This window comes from Halichondria panicea, chromosome 13 (genome assembly GCF_963675165.1).
Source record: "Halichondria panicea chromosome 13, odHalPani1.1, whole genome shotgun sequence".
Lineage (NCBI taxonomy): Eukaryota > Metazoa > Porifera > Demospongiae > Suberitida > Halichondriidae > Halichondria > Halichondria panicea.
In genome coordinates this window covers 3,539,253-3,563,660 of record NC_087389.1, presented here as the reverse complement: position 1 = coordinate 3,563,660, position 24,408 = coordinate 3,539,253, and the positions used below count along the sequence as shown (strand labels likewise).

The window sequence follows — 24,408 nt, the reverse complement described above, 5'->3', positions numbered from 1 at the left end:
AAGAAAAATTTAGGCAGTATGATTATGGGCATGCAGCTATGCTCATCCAGGCTACTCAAGAACACACCTACGTGTATACAGAAGTGTATTAATCTATGTGCTCATCCAGGCTACTCAAGAACACACCTACGTGTATACAGAAGTGTATTAATCTATGTGCATGCCGAGATGCATACAACGCGAAGCTGAGAGTGTTACATAACAGAAAGTCCATCCGAGTGCACCAGCATTAGAATAGTGGAGTAAATAACCACGGTAACAGAGGATGGTCTTCGTATTCACCAATGAATGCATTATCACACTGTCTTCATTCTTTATTAGCGTTTAGTGGAACCTTATCTCACAAATCATTGTGCCCACCCACCTCCTACAACTTTACACCCACTCCCTTATGAGGTATATTAGGGAGAAAAAATTGGCCTGGGCAATAACCTTGTAACAAGTTTCACATAGCTTATGTGTGCGAAATACATCAACATATATTATTTTAAGTTTTAATACATGCAGATCCAGAAACTTCACACCCCTTGTCCAATAATTAATGGAGCGTCGCTGACATTTTTTTCTGAACACTCGGTTCATTAACTTTATCTTATGACTTTTGATATACCCAACAATATTATTGACGGTGCATGATAACATTTGATGCAAAGTGGGGGAGAATGATGTATACATTGTACTTTATAATAGGCAAACAGAGTATAAAAAATAAAAAAATAACACTAAACTTGAATGTACTGTTCAAAAACCCCATCTAGTTCTTCTAATACATCGCTGTACAGTATCCTATCACCCCTCAGAGCTTGTACAAAGTCAGAAAATCTTGAAGGAAAATTATGAATATCGTCCAAAACCGCTCGATACAATCGACTCCCTTTATTTCTTTTCGTTTCGTTCAACTCTGCGGTTTCATTCAGGGTACTTTGTGAGATTAGTCCACAACGAAACAGAGCAGCTGCCAGCGAGAGTGGCTCTTTGGACATGGCATAGTTGAGGCTGACACTGCATTTAACCATGGTGGTGTAAGCATTTGAGCAGTCAGTCTGGGAGTAGTCAATCTCAGGTGATTGTGATGCACCTGCGCAGATAAACCAAACATTGTACAGTTATAGATTCATTTGGTGTGAATGTAGCTATAGTGACAATTACAGTATTATGGAATCAATGCATGTAAAATACTGACCTTTAATAATAGGCATGCACCTTATAATTATAATCATACCTACACATGAGAGAACATTTAATCTTAACAATAGTATTCACCTTGATTTAAATCGACAATCCAAACACTGTGTTTTTCCTCCAGAGGGTGGGTATTGTCTTCATGCTGTGTGCACCTCATCCAGCCACTACCAGCTAGAAGAACGGCAGGATGGCGATTGTACTTAGCTTTATTAAACACTCTAGTGTGTTTCTTCTGAATGGAATCTGGGCACAAGAATGCAAGCTCTGGTTCTTCATTATCATAATGGAGAGTTTTACAAGCAACCTGAATACCCGATAAAATATTACGTCGTATTTCAGAACATATCGAAATTTCTTTAGATTCCACATATATCTCAATATAGGTTATCGAGTCGATAATCGTTACTAACTGAGGACTATTTGGGAGGTACATCTTTGCGATATTCTGCTTTGGTTTATTCTTGCTTGAAATCTTCCCAAGTGACCAATGGCATTCTTTAATAAGGTACACTTGAAGGCAACAGAATACACCACATCGAGGCCAGCCATTCTTGAACTGAATAAAGATAGGTGTTGATTTCTTCTCCAATGCTTTACGCAGAATTGTTAACTCATCATCAGAAAGTATACCGAGGAGCGACGGCATGAAGTACTCTGTTAGACCAGCAAAAAGAGTGGCAATGAAAAGATGTTTAAAAACCTCAATCAATTGGGCAGGTCCAAACAAACCATCTACATAGTGCTTAGGAAAAGTGGACAGGAAGTCAAGAGTGATAATCCCTCTATCTCGAATCTGAATTTTTTTTCCATGGCCTGAAGCTGTCTTACTAGAATCTCTCAGATAGGAAGCATACTCAACTAGTTCTGTTACTTTGTCTAACAGAACTTGCGTGTCACAGAACAACACGTTGGGGAGGACATCAGGATAGAAGTGGAAAATGTGATGTTTGTGAAAAAACTTCAAAGCTTCTATGAGGGCATCTTTTTCAAAATGTAGAGTAAGAGCTACAACTTGGCATTGATCAAAGCTGAGAATTTTTTGATCCTTTTCGACAGAAATTTTCTCAATAATGATCTCGAGGTTGTACCACCAAATTGGTACCTTGATTTCTTTGCAAGGGCATTCACGAATAATTTCACGGACGGCATCAGCAGTTTTCTTACGATCAGATCCAAGTACTTGAGTGTCAATACACAAGATCAACTGTTCTGTTCCACACACATTGTTAAAGTGACACTTCTCAACAATACTCTCAGGGAGCAGCTCAAATAAACATCGATTTTTATCTTCTAACTTTTCTCGGCACTTGTGAGCCTTGTCCGAGTGTGTACCAATGCAAACCAGCCTACAATCTTTGTTGTGGGATTGAATCGATTGAACTAAATACTTGAAGTTGTCAGCAGTCGTAAGATTAGATCGAAACGCATCACCTACTGGTACATCATCCTTGTAGTATTCGACTAATGGACGATCATCTAGTCGGTCAGAGAGTCGAAAAACGTACAATGCAACAGAAACATCTTGAATGAAAAGTGGCAGAAGGTTGTAGAAGTGAGGCTGACCTCCACTATCAATGAAATACAACCAATTCGAACCAAACACTTCCCTAGCAGTTGTCATAGTAACCAAAGATTGGATTTCTGAGACAAGATCAGCCACGTATCGTAAAAACTTGTCATCGTATTCTTTTCCCTCACTAACAGTAGTATGTGAAGGCAGTTGGTCAGGTATAGATTTTACATGTGAGGGCATATGAATGATTGACCCAGTCGACGCTGCTTTGTCGTCATGCAGAGGAGGATTGATTTCAGAATGAATTTCTATAGGATCTGTTGTAGATGTTTCTGGCTTCAAAGACATATGTTGCACTTTAGTAGCTATCTCAGCCGAGGCTTCCGGTGCACTTAAAATGCTTTTCCCGTATGATTGAACTAAGTCGGCTATATGCTGCTTTAATTCATCAGCAGTGACAGGTTTCCAGCTGTCCTGAGTCGCTTGAACTTTGGTGCCACTTAAATTTCGAATTTTACGAACAAGTAAACGCTCTGCTGCATTAGCCAATGGGGTACTGTTTCTTTTTTCAGGGGGAGGTAGGCCAAAAATTAGATTTTTGGTGGAAGTCTTTCCGGTGCCGGCCATTCCAAAGAGAAGGACATTCGAGGTGTTCACAGACACATAACCTACTTTCAAGGCTTCATTGTAGAGGCGCTCTGCAAGCATAATTGTTTTATTGTATATAATTATTAAGTTTTATCGATGAATGTGATTAATAACTTATTAGTAATTATGTGACAGGCTCTGGTCTTAGTATATAGCCTTGTTTTTTCTTTAGTAGAACAAAGTTGAAAAATACAGGCCGTATTGATTGTATCTGGGCGTGGTAGGAACCGTTCCTCACATTTTATTTCCTGTCATTATTATTTCCCTGTATATTTCCCTGTATAAGTTTAATACCGTAATTTAGCGCTCTCAAGTACTAAAACATTTAGCCATAGATTATCTAGCTATAGCTAGCAATGGCAAGCTTAAGTATTAACGTATACATTGTTTTGCTGAAGCTGAAGCACTCACTCCAATGGCAGAACAGGCCCAGGCTCTCGAGCTTCTGTTGGAAAGAAGAAACGTCTTTGTCTGGTTTTCAACATGGTATAGCGACTCTCTTTGCAATCAATTTCTGATCTAATAGGTATAGGACCAACACTGCTTTTGTTTTTTAGTTCCTAACCACGCCCATGCAGATATATTCAATATCAGGCCTAGTTGACGACCTATAGCGTTATTTAGAGACAATTCGGCCTGGAAATGAGGCTAATGTTAGTATTGAGCTATATATAACAGGTGTAATAATTGTATCTACAGTCCTTCTAATACCTCTCATAATTCTACCGAAGCACTTTGTCTAAACAGTCACTAGTTATTGAGAGGAGCACTTTCTCTATTTCACAGCTTTGAGTTTTTAATGCGCTATGTGCACGCTATACGTATACCATTGCGTAGGCGATGCTTTGCTCTATCATCTGGTGTAGAGAGATAGCGAAAATCTTTGTTTGAGCAAATATTCTGTTTTCCTAGAGCCTGTTACATAAACATAAACATTTACAGCAAAGTATACGCAATGCCACAAATCATGTGGACATGGTCGGAAAAATTGGAGTGATAAGAGGAGGTTGGTCATGACGGCGCAACATATGCTTTTTAATCAGGCCACCCTTGGGACAGTGCAGCTTGGCCGGAATAGCGAGGTGGCCACATTTTAAATAGCCGCAGCTAAAAACGATCCTATATACCTCAAATCTGATGAATAATTTTGCGGTTCAGTCTCGAAAATAATGAATCATTATAATATGCTGCTCTATTAAGTGTAATCCAATTTTATCTGCCAAACTACACACAAAACGTCATATCCGGTTGTAATAAACATATAAAATTACATTAAAACCTGTGATCACAATGAACTTATTGAGTGTGAGGCATGCATGGGAGTGAACACATTCATAAACATTACGCCCTGTATGAACAGAATTCATAGATCCATGCACACAAGCAGTTTGGGGCAGCCAGTACTGGCCAGTATACAGAATAGTGAGTGGCCGCATTTCAGGGCGAGTTTTGTGCAGTAAAAACCTAGCTAGCAATCCGTGCTAATCCATTTGGCCAGTATATCGAGGTGGCCGTACTTCAGAGAGCCGGAATAGTGAGAGTCTACTGTAACCTTACGTTTCTGGATCATTGCTTCGACTATGATTATACTAACTTTCCTGGGTATTGTTAGCATCATTTATTACTAGTATTGAGTGATACGATTGCTTTTAGCTTAGCTGGGATAGCTACTTTCCTCTTTATGCTTCAGTATCTTTTCTCCTTTCTCCATACGTGCACATTATATGTAGTTTAATGGAATTAAACGTAGTTAACGGCAAAGGGGGTTACCTGGGATGCGGCTGCGGCCGCGCATGCGTATTAGGATGACCAGCCACGTGCGACCATCTGTCTGATATCATACCGAAAGTGGAGTAGCTGTTTCTATCAGTTTTAATCCTATATCTACCAGTCGTTTCCCCATCTTTGGACCATGGACGAAGGCTCTGACAATACTCCTCCACCAGCACCCCCATTCACCCGGGATATGCTGAAGACCCTGCTACGGGAGGTAATTCGGGAGGAAGGGAGCACGAAAGGGGGGAAGGAGAAGCTCGGAGAATCCAGCGGTACAGGTGAATCAGTGCATGGAGTCAGTTTGTTTTCAGAGTAGAATATCCAAGCGTATAGCATAATGTACATGTATACAGTGTCATCGAATTGTGTCGGAGCTGGCAGTAGCTCTGGCGCGGTCCCCGTGGATGCTCCTCTGAGCTGGGGTGTATAAATGTCCCCTCTTCGGAGCGGAAAACATAGACGCTCCTCTGAGCGGGGGGGGGGGTGGGTGAAAAGTGTACGGCATGGCCCCCGTGGAGGCTCCTCTGAGCTGGGGTGTATACATGTAGGGCAGGGTCCCCTTAGATGCTCCTCGGAGCTGGAAAAATGGATGCTCCTCCGAGCGAGGGGGGGTGTAAGTGTAAGACATGGCCCCCGTGGGGCTCCTCTGAGTTGGGGGAAAATGTAGGCCCCTATGGTGGGTGGATGCTCCTCCGAGCCGGGGGAGGGGGGAATGTGGTTCCTCTGAGGTGAGCTCCTCTGAGCCGGGGTGGGATGACGAATGTCATGGTGTATCATGGCGATCTGGGGGTGTAGGTCACGTAGCAAGGGTGCTAACTGTCCTCCTCTTACAGGCACATCACTGGGAACGATCCCACTGGAGGGGGACTTGGAGAGGCTGAGGGTTCCTGTGTTCGGAGGTGGGGACGATAAAGACGAAGACGCCGGGTCCAAGGTGACTGACGCCAGTACTCTTACCCCAGGAGGGGGAGCGAAGGAGGCCAAGCGAAGGAGGCCAGTGTAATCTCAGACCCCCCGTTTATACTGAGCAAGGGCCTGCCCCCTGTTCCACCAAAGTTAGTGAAGAAGATACAAAAAGGAGACTACGTGGATATGGCAGAGCTTCTCCGTGGAGTTGGGTAGGAGACAGAGTTTGGAGGCGGGTCTAGGAGGTGGAACTCGGCCATCTCGCAGGGAGGTTCCTGACCTACTGAGTTGGATCGCGTGCTTTGGAATGTACGCTAGTGTGGTAGCCCAAAAGCACCCCCATAGGGTACGAGAGCTGTGGGCGTATCAAACGTTAGTGGTTCATGAGGCCTGTCGGTGCGGAGGAAAAGGCTGGCAGGTGTACGACTCAATGTTTCGTCAATAGGCAGCCAACAATCGCAAAGTGAACTGGTCGGTGGTAAACAGTTCTTTATACTCCACATCGTTCCTGGCCATGCAGAACCAACAGGGGAGGGCATGCCAGCGCTGCATGGAGACAGACCACGCCTCGCAGGCTTGTGCCTTGGCGTCTACTATCGTCGGCAAGACAGGCCAGGGGCAAGGTTTCTCCAGGGAGTACGACGACCAAAGAAGGCAGACCCGGGATAGAACAAAGATACGGGGAGCCTGTTTTAACTGGAATGAGGGGAAGTGCGATCTCCCCTACTGTCGCTTTAAGCACGTATGTGCAAAGTATGGGGGCCACCATCGGGAGCAGCAGTGCCGAGGTGCAGCCGTGAGGGACCCCCCCTCCCCAGGACGGCCACGGGGGCCGGTAGAGACTTCACCACTAGAGACGATTAGTTACAAACCATTAATGTACGTATGGTTATGTGTTGTTGTGGTGTTCTTGTGGTTGCCTGTCTCTTTGGAAAATGTTGGGCAGTAAAGGTTATGTGTATCATACTGGGTATGAGCACGTGGGGTGCTCTTGTAAATGTCGGGTTATGAGCATGCGGGCACCAATATTATTATTTCCTTAGTGGTGCAGGTGGACACACCCCTCAAAGCGGACAAGTGGGAGTCCATGTTGTGGGATCCTCCGGATCAAGAGTTTGCTCGATACTTGGTGCAGGGAATCAAGGAGGGTTTCCACATTGGCTTCGACAGGGATTCAGTCAAATGCTGCAGCGCTCAGCAAAACATGCAGTCTGCTATCGTCAACCCGTCTGTAGTCACCGGCTATCTGAAGAAGGAATGTCGGTTAGGAAGGGTGGTGGGCCCACTACCGAAGGGCTCTATAGATGCCCACGTTTGGGTGATCCCCAAGTCAAGCCAACCTGGAAAGTGGCACCTGATAATAGACCTCTCTCACCCTGAGGGGGGATGCGTGAACGAAGGCATTCGAGCCGACCTGTGCTCTTTGGTATATTGTTCAATCGATAATGCAGTTGATGTGATCCTTGATTTGGGACAGGGAAGTTTGCTAGCGAAGATGGATTTGGAAAGTGCCTATCAGAATGTCCCGGTCCACCTGACGACCAATCTCTGCTGGGAATGGTACGGGAGGAGAGTCGCTGTACAATTGATACGGTTCTCCCGTTCGGGCTACGGTCTGCGCCCAAAAATTTCACAGCCTTAGCCGATGGCTTGATATAGATGACGTTTTTGGGAAGGGCAGGATCCCCGGAATGTGCAGGGGCGCTGCAAGTTGCTCTAAGAGTATGCGAGGAAGTGGGAATGCCAGTCGCCGTGCATAAGACGGAAGGACCGTCAACAGCCCTGGTGTTCCTTGGGATCCTGATCGATACGGTGAAGATGGAAATTAGGCTACCGGCAGATAAGCTGGCAAGACTACAGTTGTTGATCAACCAGTGGAGTGCAAAAACGGTCTGCACAAAACGGGACCTGCTCTTGTTGCTTGGCTACCTACAACACGCTTGTAAAGTGGTCCCGTCTGGTCGTAGCTGCTTACGACGCATGATCAATACCTCGACCTATGCAAAGCAGCTGTACGGGAGTTTGGATCGGACTTTCGGTGGTGGTCTTTGTTTCTGGCAAACTGGAATGGCACTCGGATTATGTCCTCTAGATCCAAGCTATGCCCGGACATCATTCTCACTTCGGATGCGTCAGGCTCCTGGGGGTGTGCGGTACCTTCACGTCGCACCACGAGTGGTTTCAATATACATGGCCCCCCTCGTGGGGGGGGGGGGTCCACATTACAGTAAAGGAGCTCTTATCGATCGTGATGGCTTGTGCTGTGTGGGGGTGGCAGTGGTCTGCCAAGTCGGTTAAGTGCTTCTGTGATAACGCCGCGGTGGTGGCGATTTTAAACTCTGGTACCAGTAAAGACATGTTAGCCATGCATTTGATTGGGTGTTTGGCGTTTTTCCGGGCCCATTATAACATTTTCCTGTTTGCGGAACACATTCCTGGAAAGGATAACACAGCAGCTGATAGTTTGTCACGGGATAACCTTCCTCTATTTTTCCAGGTGTGTCTGTTGGCGGCCCGTGTTCCGTCACCAATCTTGGAGGAACTGGTGCAAGCTTTGGTGCTGGTTCGGCCCGACTGGACGGCCCCAACTTGGAGGGCCTTGTTTCGTTCTATTTAAAAAAAGGATTAGCAGCGTCGACGCAGAAAACATACAAGGCGGGCCAAGAGAGGTACCTCAAATTTCGTGTTCAATGGTCGTGTCAACCCCTCTCGCTGTCCGAAAGGGGGATGACCATCTATGTGTCCTTCTTGGGGGGAGAGGGTATAAGACACAGTACAATAAAAGTATGGCGATCCGGTACCTGCAAATAGAGTCGGGGCTAGGTGACCCATTCGCCAAGACGTCGTGGCCAAGGCTCGAGTATGTCCTTAAGGGCATCAAGCGGAATCAGGCTGAGACAGGAGCGAAGTCCAAGCCTTGGTTACCGATCACTCCTACAGAGCCTAACGTGGCTCAGGGGGATATTAAGATGATATGGGCAGCATGCTGCCTTTGTTTCTTCGGTTTTCTACGGTGCGGGAAAATGACGGTGCCGGGGGACAGTGAGTATGACCCTGCTGTCCACTTAAGTTTCGCGGACGTGTCGTTCGACCACCCTTCTGACCCCTCAGTGATCCAGGTGCACATCAAATCATCCAAGATGGACCTGTTCAGAAAGGGGGTCTTTGTTTATTTAGGCAGGACTAACGCTGACTTATGTCCGGTTTCCGCTCTGTTGGGCTATTTGTGTGCTCGTGGATCATCAGCAGGGGCGCTGTTTAGGTTCAGTGATGGAAAGGTTTTGTCTCGCCCCCGTTTCGTGGAGAGGGTTAGGTCAGCCCTACGTTTGGCTGGTGTCGATCAGGCCAAGTACTGCAGCCACAGCTTCAGGATCGGTGCGGCGACAACGGTGGCGGCAAAGGGTGTGGAGGACTGTGTTATAAAGACCCTGGGCCGATGGGAGAGCGCAGCGTATCTCCGTTATGTCAAAATACCTCGTGAGCAACTCGCTGGATATTCGTTGACAATAGCTTCGGACTAACTAACGTTAGATAGGTATAATTTTGTGTTAATTTTTTCTGCAATATTATTTTAAGTCGGTGTGTGTTGGGTTGGCGGGCTTAGGTCATGTTTGGGTTGGGGTGGGCGCTCGCTGTGGGGGCTTCTTTGTGGGCTGGGTGAAGGTCTCTTTCACTAATGGCCAACCCTTTCATGACGGGGGTGGGGCTTCCAGCTCAGCACTTCTGCCAAACCACACTTCCGGGGGGAGTGGACCACTTGATGTCCTGGATCCTGTTATGAGGTTAGTAGTTTTGTATGAGGTACGTAACAATGCAGACGTTAACCTCTGTAAAACACTATAGCTAGCAATTATATAAGCAGCCTACACTACTCGGCCTAGTCAATGATAAAATTATACTTGGAGCTATTAGTATCACTGGATTGGACAAGTTTTCTGACAAAAGTGAAAAGTTACACCATTGTGGGACCCGGACCTTACAGCTAAGCAGAGAGGGAAATAACCTAATGCTAGAACTACATAAGAATGTCCTGAGGGGGACGCTTACCCTAGTGTATACTGTCTCTCTGGAAAGCCTATCAGATGTCCCCCTTCTACTCTCTAGGCTGTCTGGGGGACAGCTTAACGGGGGTAGGTGGTTCGCCAACACTACAACAGCGGAATGTTTCAAATGACAAAAATAATTTCTGCATGTGGACGTTTTTGGACTATCATATAGCACATAATACATACACAAGAAAGGCTCAATAACTATACCGAATATTTTGCTGGTGAGAAACTTTTGCGAATGAGCCAAATCAGCAGAAAATTGACACTTTGCGATCTAACTATTGCGTTCTGGCAGTGTATTTACCAGTACTAATTTCGGTTTTGGAATTTTATTGATCAACCCTCGCTAATTGCATGTGTCAAAAATTATAGTAACACGGTAGCTGTGCAGACATTCTATATCTGGTCTTTCCCTGCAGAGATAAACATTTTGCTAAAAAGCTACAAAGGCTCTAATTACAATCTACATGTATACATGTACTTGCATGGTTGTATAACACAATTAGGGAGAGTACGCAACTCCACTTAAAATCGTAGTAGCTCTGTCTACCATAGAGAGGGATTGGAAACGGAAGTCAAAACGTTTACTTTTGTGCAGGAGTAAAAAAGAACTCCACATCTTTTAACAAATATTGTGCTAATGAATTTGCTGTAAATCCGCCAAAATTATAGTATCCTAAAAATCTGAAAACGCTAAAATTAGAGTCACTTAAAAATGGTGACTTGGTATTTTCCATCAGTGGAGTACCGTTAATTGTACCTCTTTCTTCTGGATGCTTTCCCTGCTCAGCATCATGACCCCTCCTCCCCAGGAAATTCTGAGCATAGAGATCCTTGGCTTCCATGGCAGTTGGAGAGAATACAGTACCATCAGACTTGCCTGTGGGAAAATTATGGTGAGATAGGCTAGCAACAACAATACAGATGAAAGTATACTCTGTACGCATTGGAATAATACTCGAAGATGGCCAGAAAATGTAAGCATAATTTACATTTGCTCTAGAGTGTGTAATACATACCTCCAATGAATGGCTCATCAGGCACCCTCCTGATAATGAGCTTGACCACGTCTCCTCCGTGCTTGATGATGGTGATGGTATCAGAGTGGAGCATGTTCTCTGTATTGTTGCCGTTGATCTCAAGCAGTTCATCACCTACCTACATAAGTAGCAATAAGTATAATTATTTGTAGTTTTAAACAGGGTTGACAAGTAACTTACTCTCAATCTCCTATCAACCTGTGCTGCTCCTCCATCAGCAATCCTCAGCACACACAGTGGAGAGTTGTACTCTGCTCCACCACGAATACTGAACCCAAAGCCTCGTCCGCTGCGCCGGATGTCAATGTGATGGATCTCCTCATCATCACTGCAGTTACATCCAAAACAGCTCGCGAGACAGCCATATTTGTACATCAACGACATGTGACACCCAATGCCACGTTTTACATCAGAGGAGGTTGGACACGCATCATCATGACGCCTTCAGTCATGTGATAATTATAAACCTTTATAGAATTCCTTTGAGGTCAAAGGTGAGAATGTAAAAGCTTATCAGTGCATGCAAGTAAGAGCTAGAGAACGCTAAAGAGAAACAGATTAATGGTGCTCTGACCTCCTCTGCTCATATAAGTCATAATCCTGTTAAACAAAAATTGGAAAGTGTCAAAAAAATCTAAATACTAGTCTAGATCCATCTTGGAATATTTTCAGCAGTGTAGGGGAAGGTGAGAGGGCGGTGGGAATGCTCCTAGACCACTTATGGCTACTTGCAGTGTCTCTGTACAGCCTACAAAACAGTGGAGCATCGAGGTGCCTAATGGTATAATCGGCCATTTTAATTAGATTCTTATGAGCGCACGTGATAAAACCTGACGGTGGATGACGCGCGTCCAACCTCCTCTGGTTTTACATACTACAGAAGCTGCCTACCTAGCAAGGTCAGTAGATATCCCTTCCACCTGACAGTTCAGGGAATCCTGAGAGCTTGGATAGGGCACAGACTCAGACATTGGCATCCTCCTACGAATACCCAGGACCACATCCCCTAGAGCAGCTGCATCTCCCATCAGGCCAATGACTTCACGATGCGAGGCATTGATAACAGAGTTGCCATTTATGTGTGAGATCTCATCGCCAATTTGTAATCTTCCATCCAAATCAGCTGCACCACCAGCCACTATACCTTCCACAGTAGCCTAGAGAATCGGACATAAATAATACTTACGCCCTAGACAGAAAACTATAACTACAAGGAATTTGTTCGTATGCATGGTGTACATGTTTAGTCAATTTATGTATGTGCAGCTTGTACAGTATATACTGTACCTGACATCCCTCCTCCTCCCCTCCTATGATCCTGAATCCAAAGCCTGAGACTTGTCTCAGGAGGCAGACTTCCATCGTGGTGAATGGCCCACCATTGCCCATTAGTTCACCCTGGTTCATATTGGCAGCAAATGATTATACACCATGCATTCCAATATATTATCGATTAAGAAACAAACTACACTGTCTGTTAAAAACAGCCCCACCCTACTTATGCTGCTGCAAAAAAACAGCTCCACCCCACCAATGCGCATGCATGCTGCCCTATACGGTCAAAACCAAGCCCAAAAAACTCGCCTATACATGCACTGCGGCTAAACAGCTCAAGCCCCCAGAAAAAAGAGCTGCTTCAGAGAATCTATAGATGCTCAGTGCTATATGCATGGTGAAGCAGAATTTAAGGACTTATCTAAGCCATGCACCACATGCAGAGGAGTAGGAACACAGAATCTTACAAAATGAACCTTGGACAATTTTAGAAATGACTTTGTGGTTAGTGCATTATGCACAATGGGATATAGATACATTTATACACTGCACTGATATACTTACCTTAGGAGGCTGTCTGAATACAACGAAGGTGGCCTGGTTTCCCTTGGGACATCTCTTGAGGACTGTGACCAGATCAGAGTGATCGTAGCCCCTCACTCTCTCCCTGTTTACCTCCGTGAGGATATCTCCCTCTTGTAGTTCGGCACAGCGAGGGTGGTCCACAATCTCTTTCACTATTGGGCCCATCTCAGACTCACCTGCGGGAGGATAAATGTCAGGCATCGAAAGTGTACATGTATACATCATGCATGTACTCTAGAAGAGCTCAACACAATTCACAAGGTGACTATTAAATTGGAAGCACATGCACAGAAGACTCCTATTATATATATGCATACAACAGTTAATTATGGGCTGGGTGGGTCTTGTAACGAGATATAATTATACTAATAAATCACCTACAAATCAACCTATAATGATCGATCGAACTAGTGGAACCGCTCACTCAAACACAAAAACAAGATAGTTAATTTGGTGTGGATTTTTATGGTTGATATTGGTATGATTTCAATGAGGAAATAGCACTCCTTCACTGACCACTTCTGTGACTATCTTTTTCCATAATGTATATAAGGGTTATTTTGCTCTGGCTATCTGCAACTGAAAGCACCACGGGTGCTGATGCCTCGGTGGAGGTACCAAAGCTACACAACATAAAACTACTAGCTAGCTTTTATACTATCATTGCATGATGAACATTTCTAATTTTGCTGCATGCATTGTAATCGCAGCGAAACTCAAATAGTGGGTAATGATCGACCATGATTGTTGTTAAAAATGATCGATGCCAAAAGTTCAAGTCTAAAATTAATGGCTGCAAGCATTAAGTCAGTAGAGCCTTGCAGCTCTCTTCTCACTCTTGCAGCTACCAATAGCTAGCGTTCTAGTGCAGAGCTAACTACTAAGTAGAGTAGCAACACTCGGTGAACAAGTTTTGCTACGGACTCTTCTGAAAAGGCTGCATGGCATTCCAAGTAAGGCATAACTCGAGAACGAAGCTTTATTTTGCAAATCCACAAATAGCATGCCAAGAAAACATGACTAGAAGCCTATAGAAACTCTTACTTGCACTTCATTGATCCTTGAGCAGCTGAAATAGTCTACACACAGACACACACACACACAGACACACAAACACACTACCGTATATCTCGCTTGCGCATGCGCACCGAGGCATAATTATAGGTATAATCGTACACATTGTTGTTACTTGTTGTACTTATTGGGTTATCTGGTAATTCCTTAAATGTTTTGCGAGCATCAAACATATGCAAACTTTGCGAAGGTTGATCAATTCGCAACAATAAAATTGCAAACCTAAAATAATGAAAGCACTGCGGCCTCCTCGGTAGAGGTGTCAAAGCTATACATAACATAAAGCTATACTGCTAGTATAGCTATAGCTTTTATACACACATTATAATTATCATGATGAACATTTTGCAATATTACTGGATGCACAGGCCAGAATCCAGAATCACTGAGAAACTCAAAGAGTGGGTAATGATCGACCATGATTGTTATTAAAAAAAGGATCGATGTCAAGTCTAAAATTAATGGCTGCATCAGCACAGCCTTGCAGCTCTCTTCTCACTCTTGCAGCTATACCAATATAGCTAGCATTCTAGTGCAGAGCTAACTACTAAGTAGAGTAGCAACACTCGGTGAACAAGTTTTTCTACGCACTCTTCTGAAAAGGCTGCAGCAATGGCAGTTCTAAGTAAGCAAAACTATAGGCATAACTCGAGAACAAAGCATTATTTTGCAAATTCACAAATGAAAACATGATTAGAAGCCTATAGAAACTCTTACTTGCACTTCATTGATCCTTGAGCAGCTGTGTACCAGTCTACCTATACAGACACACACAGACACAAACACACTACCGTATACCTCGCTTGCGCATACGCACCAAGGCATAATTAGTACCGTATATCTTCTAATTTATCGGACACTTCTAATTACCCCGGACACTCTTTTGGGCAATTTTCGTTGTTCTAATACAACGGACACTCCAGTACTTTAATATTACATTTGTTCTAAATATCCGGACAATACCTTGAAAAGTTGAGTTACCATTCATAGACGGCAAGTAAGACTTAGAGTGCTGCAGTTCGATAGTTTTGAGTAGCTAGTTTTAGATAGCTAGTGCAACTATTCAGTCGTACCCTGTTCTATTAAACTTAGCTAGCTCGCACGCAGCTGCTTGCTTGTTCTAATTATTCCGGACACTTCACATGCTCTATAAAAGTCTGTTCCAATTATACCCGGACAATTTCCAAAATAATAATTTTTTGCTGTCCAATAAATTAGAAGATATACGGTACTAGTAAATACACACAATCCTTGCCACAACGCAATAGTTAGATCGCAAAAAGTCAATTTTTCTGCTGATTTGGCTCATTTGCAAAGGTTTTTCATCAGCAAAATATTTTAGTAATACGGATGCCTCAGAATGCCTGTATAGATGTTTTTGTTTGTTTTTATTCTGGGTAAATAATGAATATTGGGGGCATAAAATGATATTACATGCATTGTCATAGTGTCATTGGTACAATTAATAGTATATGGTTAAGAGTGTGATTAGATGCATTGCTTGTTACTCGTGCTATTAATCCCTTATTGCACGAGTAACCATAGCAAAAGTTCGCACATGACCCCCTCGGAATTGCCTGAAGTTTGGTATGTGGGTAGTGTTTGTGGTTTTAGTTTCTGAAAATTAAAACTCACGACGTTGTATAGCAATTAAAAATACTAACTTGGAATTGCCATGGCAGGCCTTCATACAGAAAAAATTGACAGGGGGGGGGGGGGGGGGGCGAAATCAACATTTCAGAAAAATGGTCAACAGACACACTTGACTAGTAGATATAATTATTATTACAGCAGTAGCCTACTCTAGTCTTTCTAGTCTTTCATACTTCCTCTATATACTGACTCTATATACTGACTAAAAGTCTCACAAAGGCTGATTCTACTGTTCATAAAATTAAACACTCCAGTACAAGATTATGTTCCTAGTAAATGCGCTCCAAGTACTGTGTGGGAGGACAGTTATGAGGTTTTCTCTCGCCCACGCTCATTAAAATTTGTCTACGTCAGTAGGAGATCATGCGACTTAGCAAGGCAGGCTCTCCTTTTTCTTTACCACTTCCTTCTTTCTTTGTTTGTTCCTCCAATTTCCTTCTCCAATTTCCCTCTTCTTAATTCTTATTTTGACAAAAAACAGAAAAAGGAGGGCCTGCATGCGAAGGAGACTATATGTACTATTCTATAGGACTACATATCTTGGGAGCTTCAACACGAAATTTTCACAGTTAGTAAACATAATCAATGTTACAGTATGTCATTGAGGCCATCCAAGATGATCGCATGGAATGTTGGGTTAAGAAATATCTTGAAATGGGAAGGCAATGTCGAACAAATGTGGGAGCCACAAAGTAATCTCGATAATTGTGCTGAATTACTGAGTAACAACCATGTAATTATGTTCTAATTTATCGGACAGCAAAAAATAATTATTTTGGAAATTGTCCGGGACAGATCTTCAAAGAGCACACAAAGTGTCCGAACAAGCATGCAGCTGCATGCGAGCTAGCTAAGTTTAATAGAACAGTGTGCGACTGAATAGTTGCACTATAGCTATCTATAAAACTAAAGCTATCTAACTTGCAGCACTCTTTGCTGGCTATATAAAGCTACGTTGCTTGGAATGTATCTCCACTTTTCAAGGTATTGTCCGGATATTTAAAATTAATACACACAGATTGCTCTACAGTATTCTAGCCGCACTAAAAACATTACACGCTATACAGTATGTCAATGCACCTTACGTCCGCTGTTATGGAAACACTTTTCGTAGGGATTGCTAACCCTCGGAAAGCAGTGAACATTTCGTGCCTCGAAAATGTGTGTACGTACGTACTGTATACTTATATATAATACCCAGCAAATATTTACCCAGAGCGAATCCGAACCCAAGTGGTCCCTTCACGATGTGCACTGCCACTCGCTCAAGTTGCTGGTGCTGTTGCTGTTGGTTATGCTGGTTGTAGTTGTCCTGAGGTGGAGGGTAGTCGTTGTACCCATGGCTGGACTCATGGTATGAGGGAAGCTCGTCTCCACGGAATTCTTGTAGCGGATAGCCCCTCCTCACTTCGACGGATACATCAGAATTGAGAGGCAGGCTCTGGACGAGGTCCACCACCTTTCTGTGGTTGTATGTGAGCACTGATATTCCGTTGATTCGTACTAATACATCACCAACTAATAGTCGACCATCACGATCAGCAACACTCCCACGGACAATACTTTTAATTTGGAGCAGCTCTCCAGGACGATCTCCACCGATAATAGTGAATCCGAACCCAGAAACTGTTTTCTGTAGACTAACATAGATCACCTCTCCATGAAGGTCTGCCTCCAAATCCTGTTCGGTGGGCTGGGTCTGTGGGTATGGGTAGGGGTAGTCGTCTCCCTGGTCAGCAAGGTTGGCGTCAGGCCACATCGCAGCAGCTTTAGCTTCTCGCTGTTTCTCCAGCGCTGCGGCAGACTTTATGGAGGGAGGGGGTTCTTGTATGGGTGGTGGCCGCATGTTATGCCCATGGGTACTGGTACGTTGAGGGAGCTGGGAGCCAGCATAGTGTCGTTTGGCTTCAGCCACTGGGTTCTCATACTGAGTGTTACGGTTCACGTGACTGGAAAGTGGTAATGTAGGGAAAAGTAATTTTAGTAAGCCCATGTACATGTAGATGTGTACTCATTTAACACGCCTATGCAATATGCAATATAACAGCAACAAAACAGATACTTACTCAATGAAGTAGGTGCCACACACCTCTCCATGAAGGTCTGCCTCGAAATCCTGTTCGGTGGGCTGGGTCTGTAAGTACATGTATGGGTACAGGTAGTGGTCTCAAAATTGGAATCAGCTATGCACTACGATGGTACTTACCTCAGGAGGCTGCCTGTTTACAAGGAAGGTGGCCTGGTTTTTCTCGGGGTATCTCTTAAGAACTTTGACCAGATCAGAGTTATTATAGCCCCCCACTCTCTCCCCGTTTACCTCTACGAGGACATCTCCCTCTTGTAGCTGGGCACAGCGAGGGCGGTCCATGATCTGCTTCACTATTGGGCCCATCTCAGACTCACCTGCGGGAGGATAATGTCAGGCATCTAAAGTGCATGTACGTCTTCATCAAAGCATCAACCCTTGCGTAAAGGGGTGAAGGAAAGGAATTCAATTGAACTTTTGCTTTAAATGACCAATGAGCCAAAAAACGAATCAGAACGAGTGATGCAAGCTTCGCCAGTTTTGCTTTGCTCAAGGAAAGAGAAGAGGGCATGCAACTTGCAATGTATGCGTCATATTACTGATGAGTCAGCAGGATATGTTATATTTAGCCAGAATAGGAAAAAAACAGAGGAAGTACACGTGCTTGTCTAATTTTAGACATACACCCCCGTCAATTTGTAAAACGATAGATTATAGTTGCATGCCCTCTTCTCTTTATACTATTAGTGAGCTAGTACAGGGGGAGACTCCAGAGCGCTAACCCTGATAATGACATCTAGTAAGAATGCAACATATTTCCTGGAAGGTTATACCCCTGGATATCCAGCTTGCCCTCTCCCACCGTGTATCTCTCTGAAATGTACACTTTTGCCAACCTTGCCAATTTTTTTACTGCATGAAGGTCTGGAAGAGTAAGCTAAGGTAGGGCACTTCCAACATTGTATGAATCAATACAAGTTCAGTGCATTGATGTGTGGTCACGTCCAGGGCGGCCAAACACACTAGTGCTGTGTATCTGATTATCTTTTACAGAAGTGGTGCAAAACGAAATGACAATAGTTAGATAGGCCTAGATTGGAAACTACTTCCTGTTTTGAGGATAGGGGTTCAAATGACCACACCTTCCTACAGTACAGAGGTTTCATTTTTGAGGCAATAAATCCTCGAAAATAACCAGCTGTACGGTAATTGATTGTATGTGTAGTAGAGCCTCAATTATCTGGCTTACAATTTTCTCTGAAAATAGGCTAATGTGTATGTGCAATTACCTGCTGTTACCATTGACACACAGGCTCTTCTGCGCATGCGCCCACGTGCACTGCTGTTTGTTTATCAGGGTACGTGGATTAAGACGTGGTAAGTTTATCCATTCGATTTTCCGGCATATTCAGTTATCCGGTCTGCCTTGTGGACCATGCAAGGTGTCCAGATAATCAAGGTTCTACCGTACATGTAAATCTGCATAAATTATTAGTATGGGGGGGGGCCTAGTTATTACGGGGCTAAAAGTATATTACCCACGCAATTAATACGTAGTTTGTTGTAACTGTGGGACAACTCGATCTCAACACAGCACCTTTCCATGGGAGAAAAAGGGAGTGGTTTTTTCAGCCTAAGGCAGGCCTAGATCAAAAAGGAGGGATAGGAAACGAAGTGGTGCACGTGATGCTTTTACATTGCAATTGCAGTGAAGCCTCGAAAACTATCTGCTTTTTCGCCCTTCAAACGAGGCTTTTTTACCGGGTAACTCGCTCAAAATGAAAGTTGTCTTTCTTCGAGACATCATCTCTTTCAGCAATTCTGTGAGCCACGGGTGGTACTTGCTAATGGCTGACCACACCCAGTAAAAATGACAGTGGAACCTCCATTAACGACCACCTCCAAAGAGCAACCACACGCTATATAACGGCCAAGAGCTCAGATCCGGATTGAAACTACAATGACTTCCGCATTTTAAGTGGGTGCCAGGTGTAGAGAATGATTATCAGTACAACACACATACCTCCAGCCCACATTTAATTTATTCATGGCTAACAGTTTACACAACTACAAGTGATGTGTATTCAGTCCCAGAGGAGGGGAGGACACCACTAATAAATAGCTAATTATCAGACCTTTTACTTTGAACAATTCGTCTTAAGTTACAACCTCTACATATTGGGACACACAGAACAGTACTGTAATATGAGTAACAGGCAATTCTTGCAGGCACAGAGCAAACTACAAAAATAAAGGGGTGCTAGAAGCTGAGACTGTTAGTGTCGTTGATGTTCTTCATGTTGGAGACGCTCTGAACTAAACAATTCCATGTTGCAGCTTTATCACAGCGACAGTAGTGCCTGGGGTGCTTCTCACAGGGATTTTGGAGACAGGAGTGCCTGGGGTGCTCCTCATAGGGTAGGGATCCTAGAGACAGGATCAGGAGTGCTTCACAGAGGCAAGATCAGAGTGCCTGGGATGCTTCTTACAGGGATCTTGGAGATAGGAGTACTTGAGGTGCTTCTTGTAGTGGTCGTATTACCTTCAGATCCTGACAACTTGGCCATATGGGTATCTCCAGTAGGATAACTTCTACGATATACGCTGCTCTAGCTCGTGTCCAATATGTAGAGGTTATAAAGAAAGAAAAAGACGAATCGTTCATTAAAAGGTCGTGATAATTAGCTAGCTAAGGTTAATCGTGTCCTCCCTCCTCTGATTCAGTCGGGAGTTGCGTACTCCTACTTCAATGTAAAGCACCACCTCTCTACTCCGTATAACGAGCAGCTTTCTGATCCCCAATCAGCTTTAGCAATGGAAAATAACCTCCCAGAACAAACAGCCACACTCTGTGTTATCAGGAAATTATTGCTAAGCTAGAATTATTTTGCACAATCATTTTGGAAAACCTAGCTGTAGCTTGTCCCTACATCCTTTTCAAAACTTGTATGAGCAGGGTGTAATACAGGGGGGGAAGGGGGGATATTCCCCCTCTAGCTCCAATTTCCCCCCCCTAAAACTTGCATCCAGGTACTAGTTGTATGACTGAGTGTCCATAGCTGGAAAATTACATACGAATAGGGTATTGAAATAACAGTTGACCCCCCCCCCCCCCTTTTTTTAGCAACATTTTTTCTTATTTCCCCCTAAAATCCTGTATGACACCCTGATGAGCTAAAGAAGCAGTTAGCAAACCTCCAAGATTCATTTGCAGCAAGAAGTGACTCAGAGCATAGCAATCGAAACCTCCCAAGGAAGACCACCTCTCTATAACAGGAAAAAGGCTGTTCCCCAATGGTGTCCATTTTATGGAGGTTCCACTGCAGTTTCAAGTGCAGTATTTTATTGCTATAACGTAAAGGTTATATAATAGGTATAGATCTATAAATATATTATACAACCGACTACTATACCTGTGGCCGCCCACGCGCGCCTCGGGTAATAACTGAGTTGCACAGATAAGCACATTTGCTTATGGAATCATAGATTGAATAGGGAGAGGGATTGGAAACGGAAGTTACCTCAAATTATATCCGCATTACGCCGGGGTGTAATCGAGGCTGTGTACCTAACGTTGGTAAAATGTAGTACCTTGACTTGTCTGCTAGATTATACTACATTTGTATTAAAACTTGCACTTCCAACTGACACTTGAGACCATATGGGACACAGTACACCGATGCAGAAGGAGGTCGGACATCACTTGAACGTTCACTAATTATAACCTTTTAATGACATTCCAGGCCAAATTGCTTTTCGTTTTTGCTGACTCAGCAGTAGCGGCTACAGTACTTCAGCTAGTCTCACCGCACTCTAAAAGTTGGGCGGCCTAATCACGAGTCTATGTTATAGAGGGCGACTGATTCATGAGATATGTTCAGCAGTTCTGCACGCTTTCTGTTGCTGAATCTGTTGACGTGTGTTTGGTGTCTGTGATGGTTACTGGACCTAACCCTATCAGCACATAATAGCCATTATAGCTAGATCTAGTCATGTTGTATTGCTGAGTCAGCAAAAACGAAAAGCGCAATTTGGCCTGGAATGTCATTAAAAGGTCATAATTAGTGAAAGTGAAAGTGATGTCCGACCTCCTCTGACACCGATGAGTTGCACAGTCTTAGCTATATTAGAAGCATTCTAGATACATAAAGATCTCATAGCGTGACAAAGAACGTTTTGTACCTCTAGCTCTCTTCACAAAAGTCCATTAGGGGCATGAGAATGACGTTTTAGGGGGGCTCTGAATATCTTGTAGTGATCATAATTCATGAAACATTGTTTCCCGCGTGTTGAGCAACTGTAACACGGATTGACATCAAAGGCTCTCTGGTGCCATTCTGCAAATTCAATGTAAAATGTCACGTGACGCTGCTTTGGTTTCCAATCCCTCTCCCTATTCAATCTATGATGAAATTGTGTGTAGAAATAGGCCGGCCATCAACTTGGCTAGCTGGGCCACGCCTATCTATACACTTTGGCTTGCTATAGACCAGGGGCGGATCCAGGAATTTTGAAAAGGGGGGGCAGTTTGAAGAAATATTTACTAGGTCAACAGTTGTTTTAAAGCCCAATCACTGTAACTTTTCTGATCAAGGATTGATGACAGCAGGAGCCCATAAATAAGAGAAGGAGCGGCTAACTACAGGGATCACGTTTCGTAAGTGGTTATGACTGCATTTCCATATATGCAGAGTCACTTAAGTGGTTGAATCCCTACACGTGTTATACACAATACAGGGCTGCGGTTTGCAAGCACTTAGTGGCTTCCAAACAAGGAAGTGCGGTTTCACCGGCAATTACGAGATGTGATCCCCGTTGAAGTTAGCTGCTCCTTCTCTTATTTATGGGCTCCTGATGACAGTATGGCATACATAGTAGCAAGAGATAGCAGAAATGGATGAAATCTTGCTCTTCAGCTTCAAAAGTCTACAACTAGAGATCGTCTGCTATTCTGCATGCTGAAATAATTGATTGCTGCTCAAAGCCACACCCACTTCGTGAGCCAGAAAGGGGGGGCACATGCCCCTTGTGCCCTGCACTGGATCCGCCACTGGTAGATAGCCTCAAATGAAAGCATAGATATGAAAGTGAATGTTATTCGAGGCATAGATAAACGAAAGAAAGGGATAGGCAACGCCCAGCACTTCCGTTGGATGAGGCGAGTTGCTAAAAAGGGGCGTGTAATGAGCAAAAAGGGTGTGTGCACTCAAAATGTCAGTAAAGATTATAGCAAGCTGTGCTCTTGAGGAGATACCAGATACACTTAGACATAGGCTATTAATCTTTTAGAGCTGCTTATGCAAAGTGATGAGGAAGTGAGCTACAAAGGAGGTGTCAGTACTCTCTACAAACCATAACAGGTCCTGTTCCCAAGCCCTTCAAATGCCATCTCTTCGATCACACAATACAGATAAAGATACTTGTATTCCACTTTCTAATACCTAAAAACGGTGTCTTAGAGCACTTCAAACTAGATTACCATGTACAGTAAGAGTAGGAGAGGTACGCAAACTTTCTGGACTTTGGACAAACGTTTCATGGTGCTGCCACTACTTCACTGCATTGAGAGCTGGAAAATATGCTTTGTTCCATGCAGTTATAAACACACTTTAATTCTGTGAAACGTACATGTTATAAAACTATTTCATATTGGAGATAGAGGTACAGGGTTTTGCAGAATCTTTGCAATATCCACAAAAAAGCGTTTTGCATTGAGCGTTCCTTATAAGGTTATCTGTGGTCAACCATAAAGTTGTAGATCTTAGTCAGCATGTCAACAATGCACTATTCTACATGATGGATCAACTTGAGATTCTCAGCAACACTTTGATAAGACAGTCCAAGCAGCTCTGTCTGATGCATTATTCTCCATCTTAAATTAATGATGCCTTGGTCAGCTTTTTTCACAAGAAAAAGCCATTTTGTTTTTGAATTTTGCTTCCTAAGCAGACTTGGCATTTCACCACAATGTGTTTATGACACCACAATGTGTAAAGATTAGATATCCATATAAGGAACGCTCTACACCCTCAATTTCAAAGATTCTGCAAAACCCTGTACACAAACTGACAATTTGGTGTTTTTTCACACAAGAATAAAAGAAAGCTCGGCACTAACATAGCAGCTGTAGCTATCAGTAGTGCTGGGTGTATGTGTGCATGATGCCTGATTGCTTTGAATTCCTCTTTTAGGCCACTACGAGAAAAATAAGCAGATATAGGGATCATTGTGTACTTTCTTGAGCGCAACTCGCCTCCAACCAGAGGGTGTGACGTCACACACTGCATTTACCTAGCATCACGTGAGGCGTTGCCTATCCCTTTCTTTCGTTTATCTATGCTCGAGGGTACCTTTGTTTCCAATATCCTCTTTTCCTGTATGTATGTATGCCTAGATAATCTACTCTATAAATAGTACCAGGAGTGCATGAATGCACTCCTGATAGTCCAGTCATGATAGATCCTAGCTTTAAGCAATAATAATTATGTTCTCACCTAACGCAAATCCAAATCCCGAAGGGCCTTTGATGACCACTGCAACGTGTCTATAATTGATATTATCTGTATCCATGAGATCCATATCCATATTATAAGCAGAGCAGAGATCGAAACTGAACGCTCTGGACCTGCTTTCGAACCCTCGTTTCGAACCCCACTAGATTCTATTAGATGGGCGTGC

The 24,408-nt window shown here is 43.7% G+C and overlaps 1 protein-coding gene across 2 annotated transcripts; it reads right to left on the bottom strand.

Annotated features, from left to right (window-relative positions):
- Positions 1-599: 599 nt before the first annotated feature.
- Positions 600-24,397, bottom strand: LOC135346702 (uncharacterized). 2 transcript variants are annotated; one of them, XM_064544418.1, is made up of 12 exons: positions 24,225-24,397; positions 17,911-18,107; positions 17,771-17,838; positions 16,917-17,653; positions 12,957-13,153; positions 12,405-12,515; positions 12,009-12,274; positions 11,298-11,445; positions 11,097-11,235; positions 10,838-10,957; positions 1,264-3,396; positions 600-1,078 (listed from the first exon to the last, which is right to left on the bottom strand). In XM_064544418.1, the coding sequence occupies exons 1-12, from the start codon at positions 24,313-24,315 to the stop codon at positions 723-725; spliced, it is 4,563 nt and encodes a 1,520-aa protein (XP_064400488.1). In that variant the 5' UTR covers positions 24,316-24,397; the 3' UTR covers positions 600-722. The 2 variants fall into 2 exon arrangements, with proteins under 2 accessions (XP_064400488.1, XP_064400489.1); XM_064544419.1 differs by lacking the exon at positions 17,771-17,838 and having other exon boundaries at positions 16,917-17,403.
- Positions 24,398-24,408: the final 11 nt, after the last annotated feature.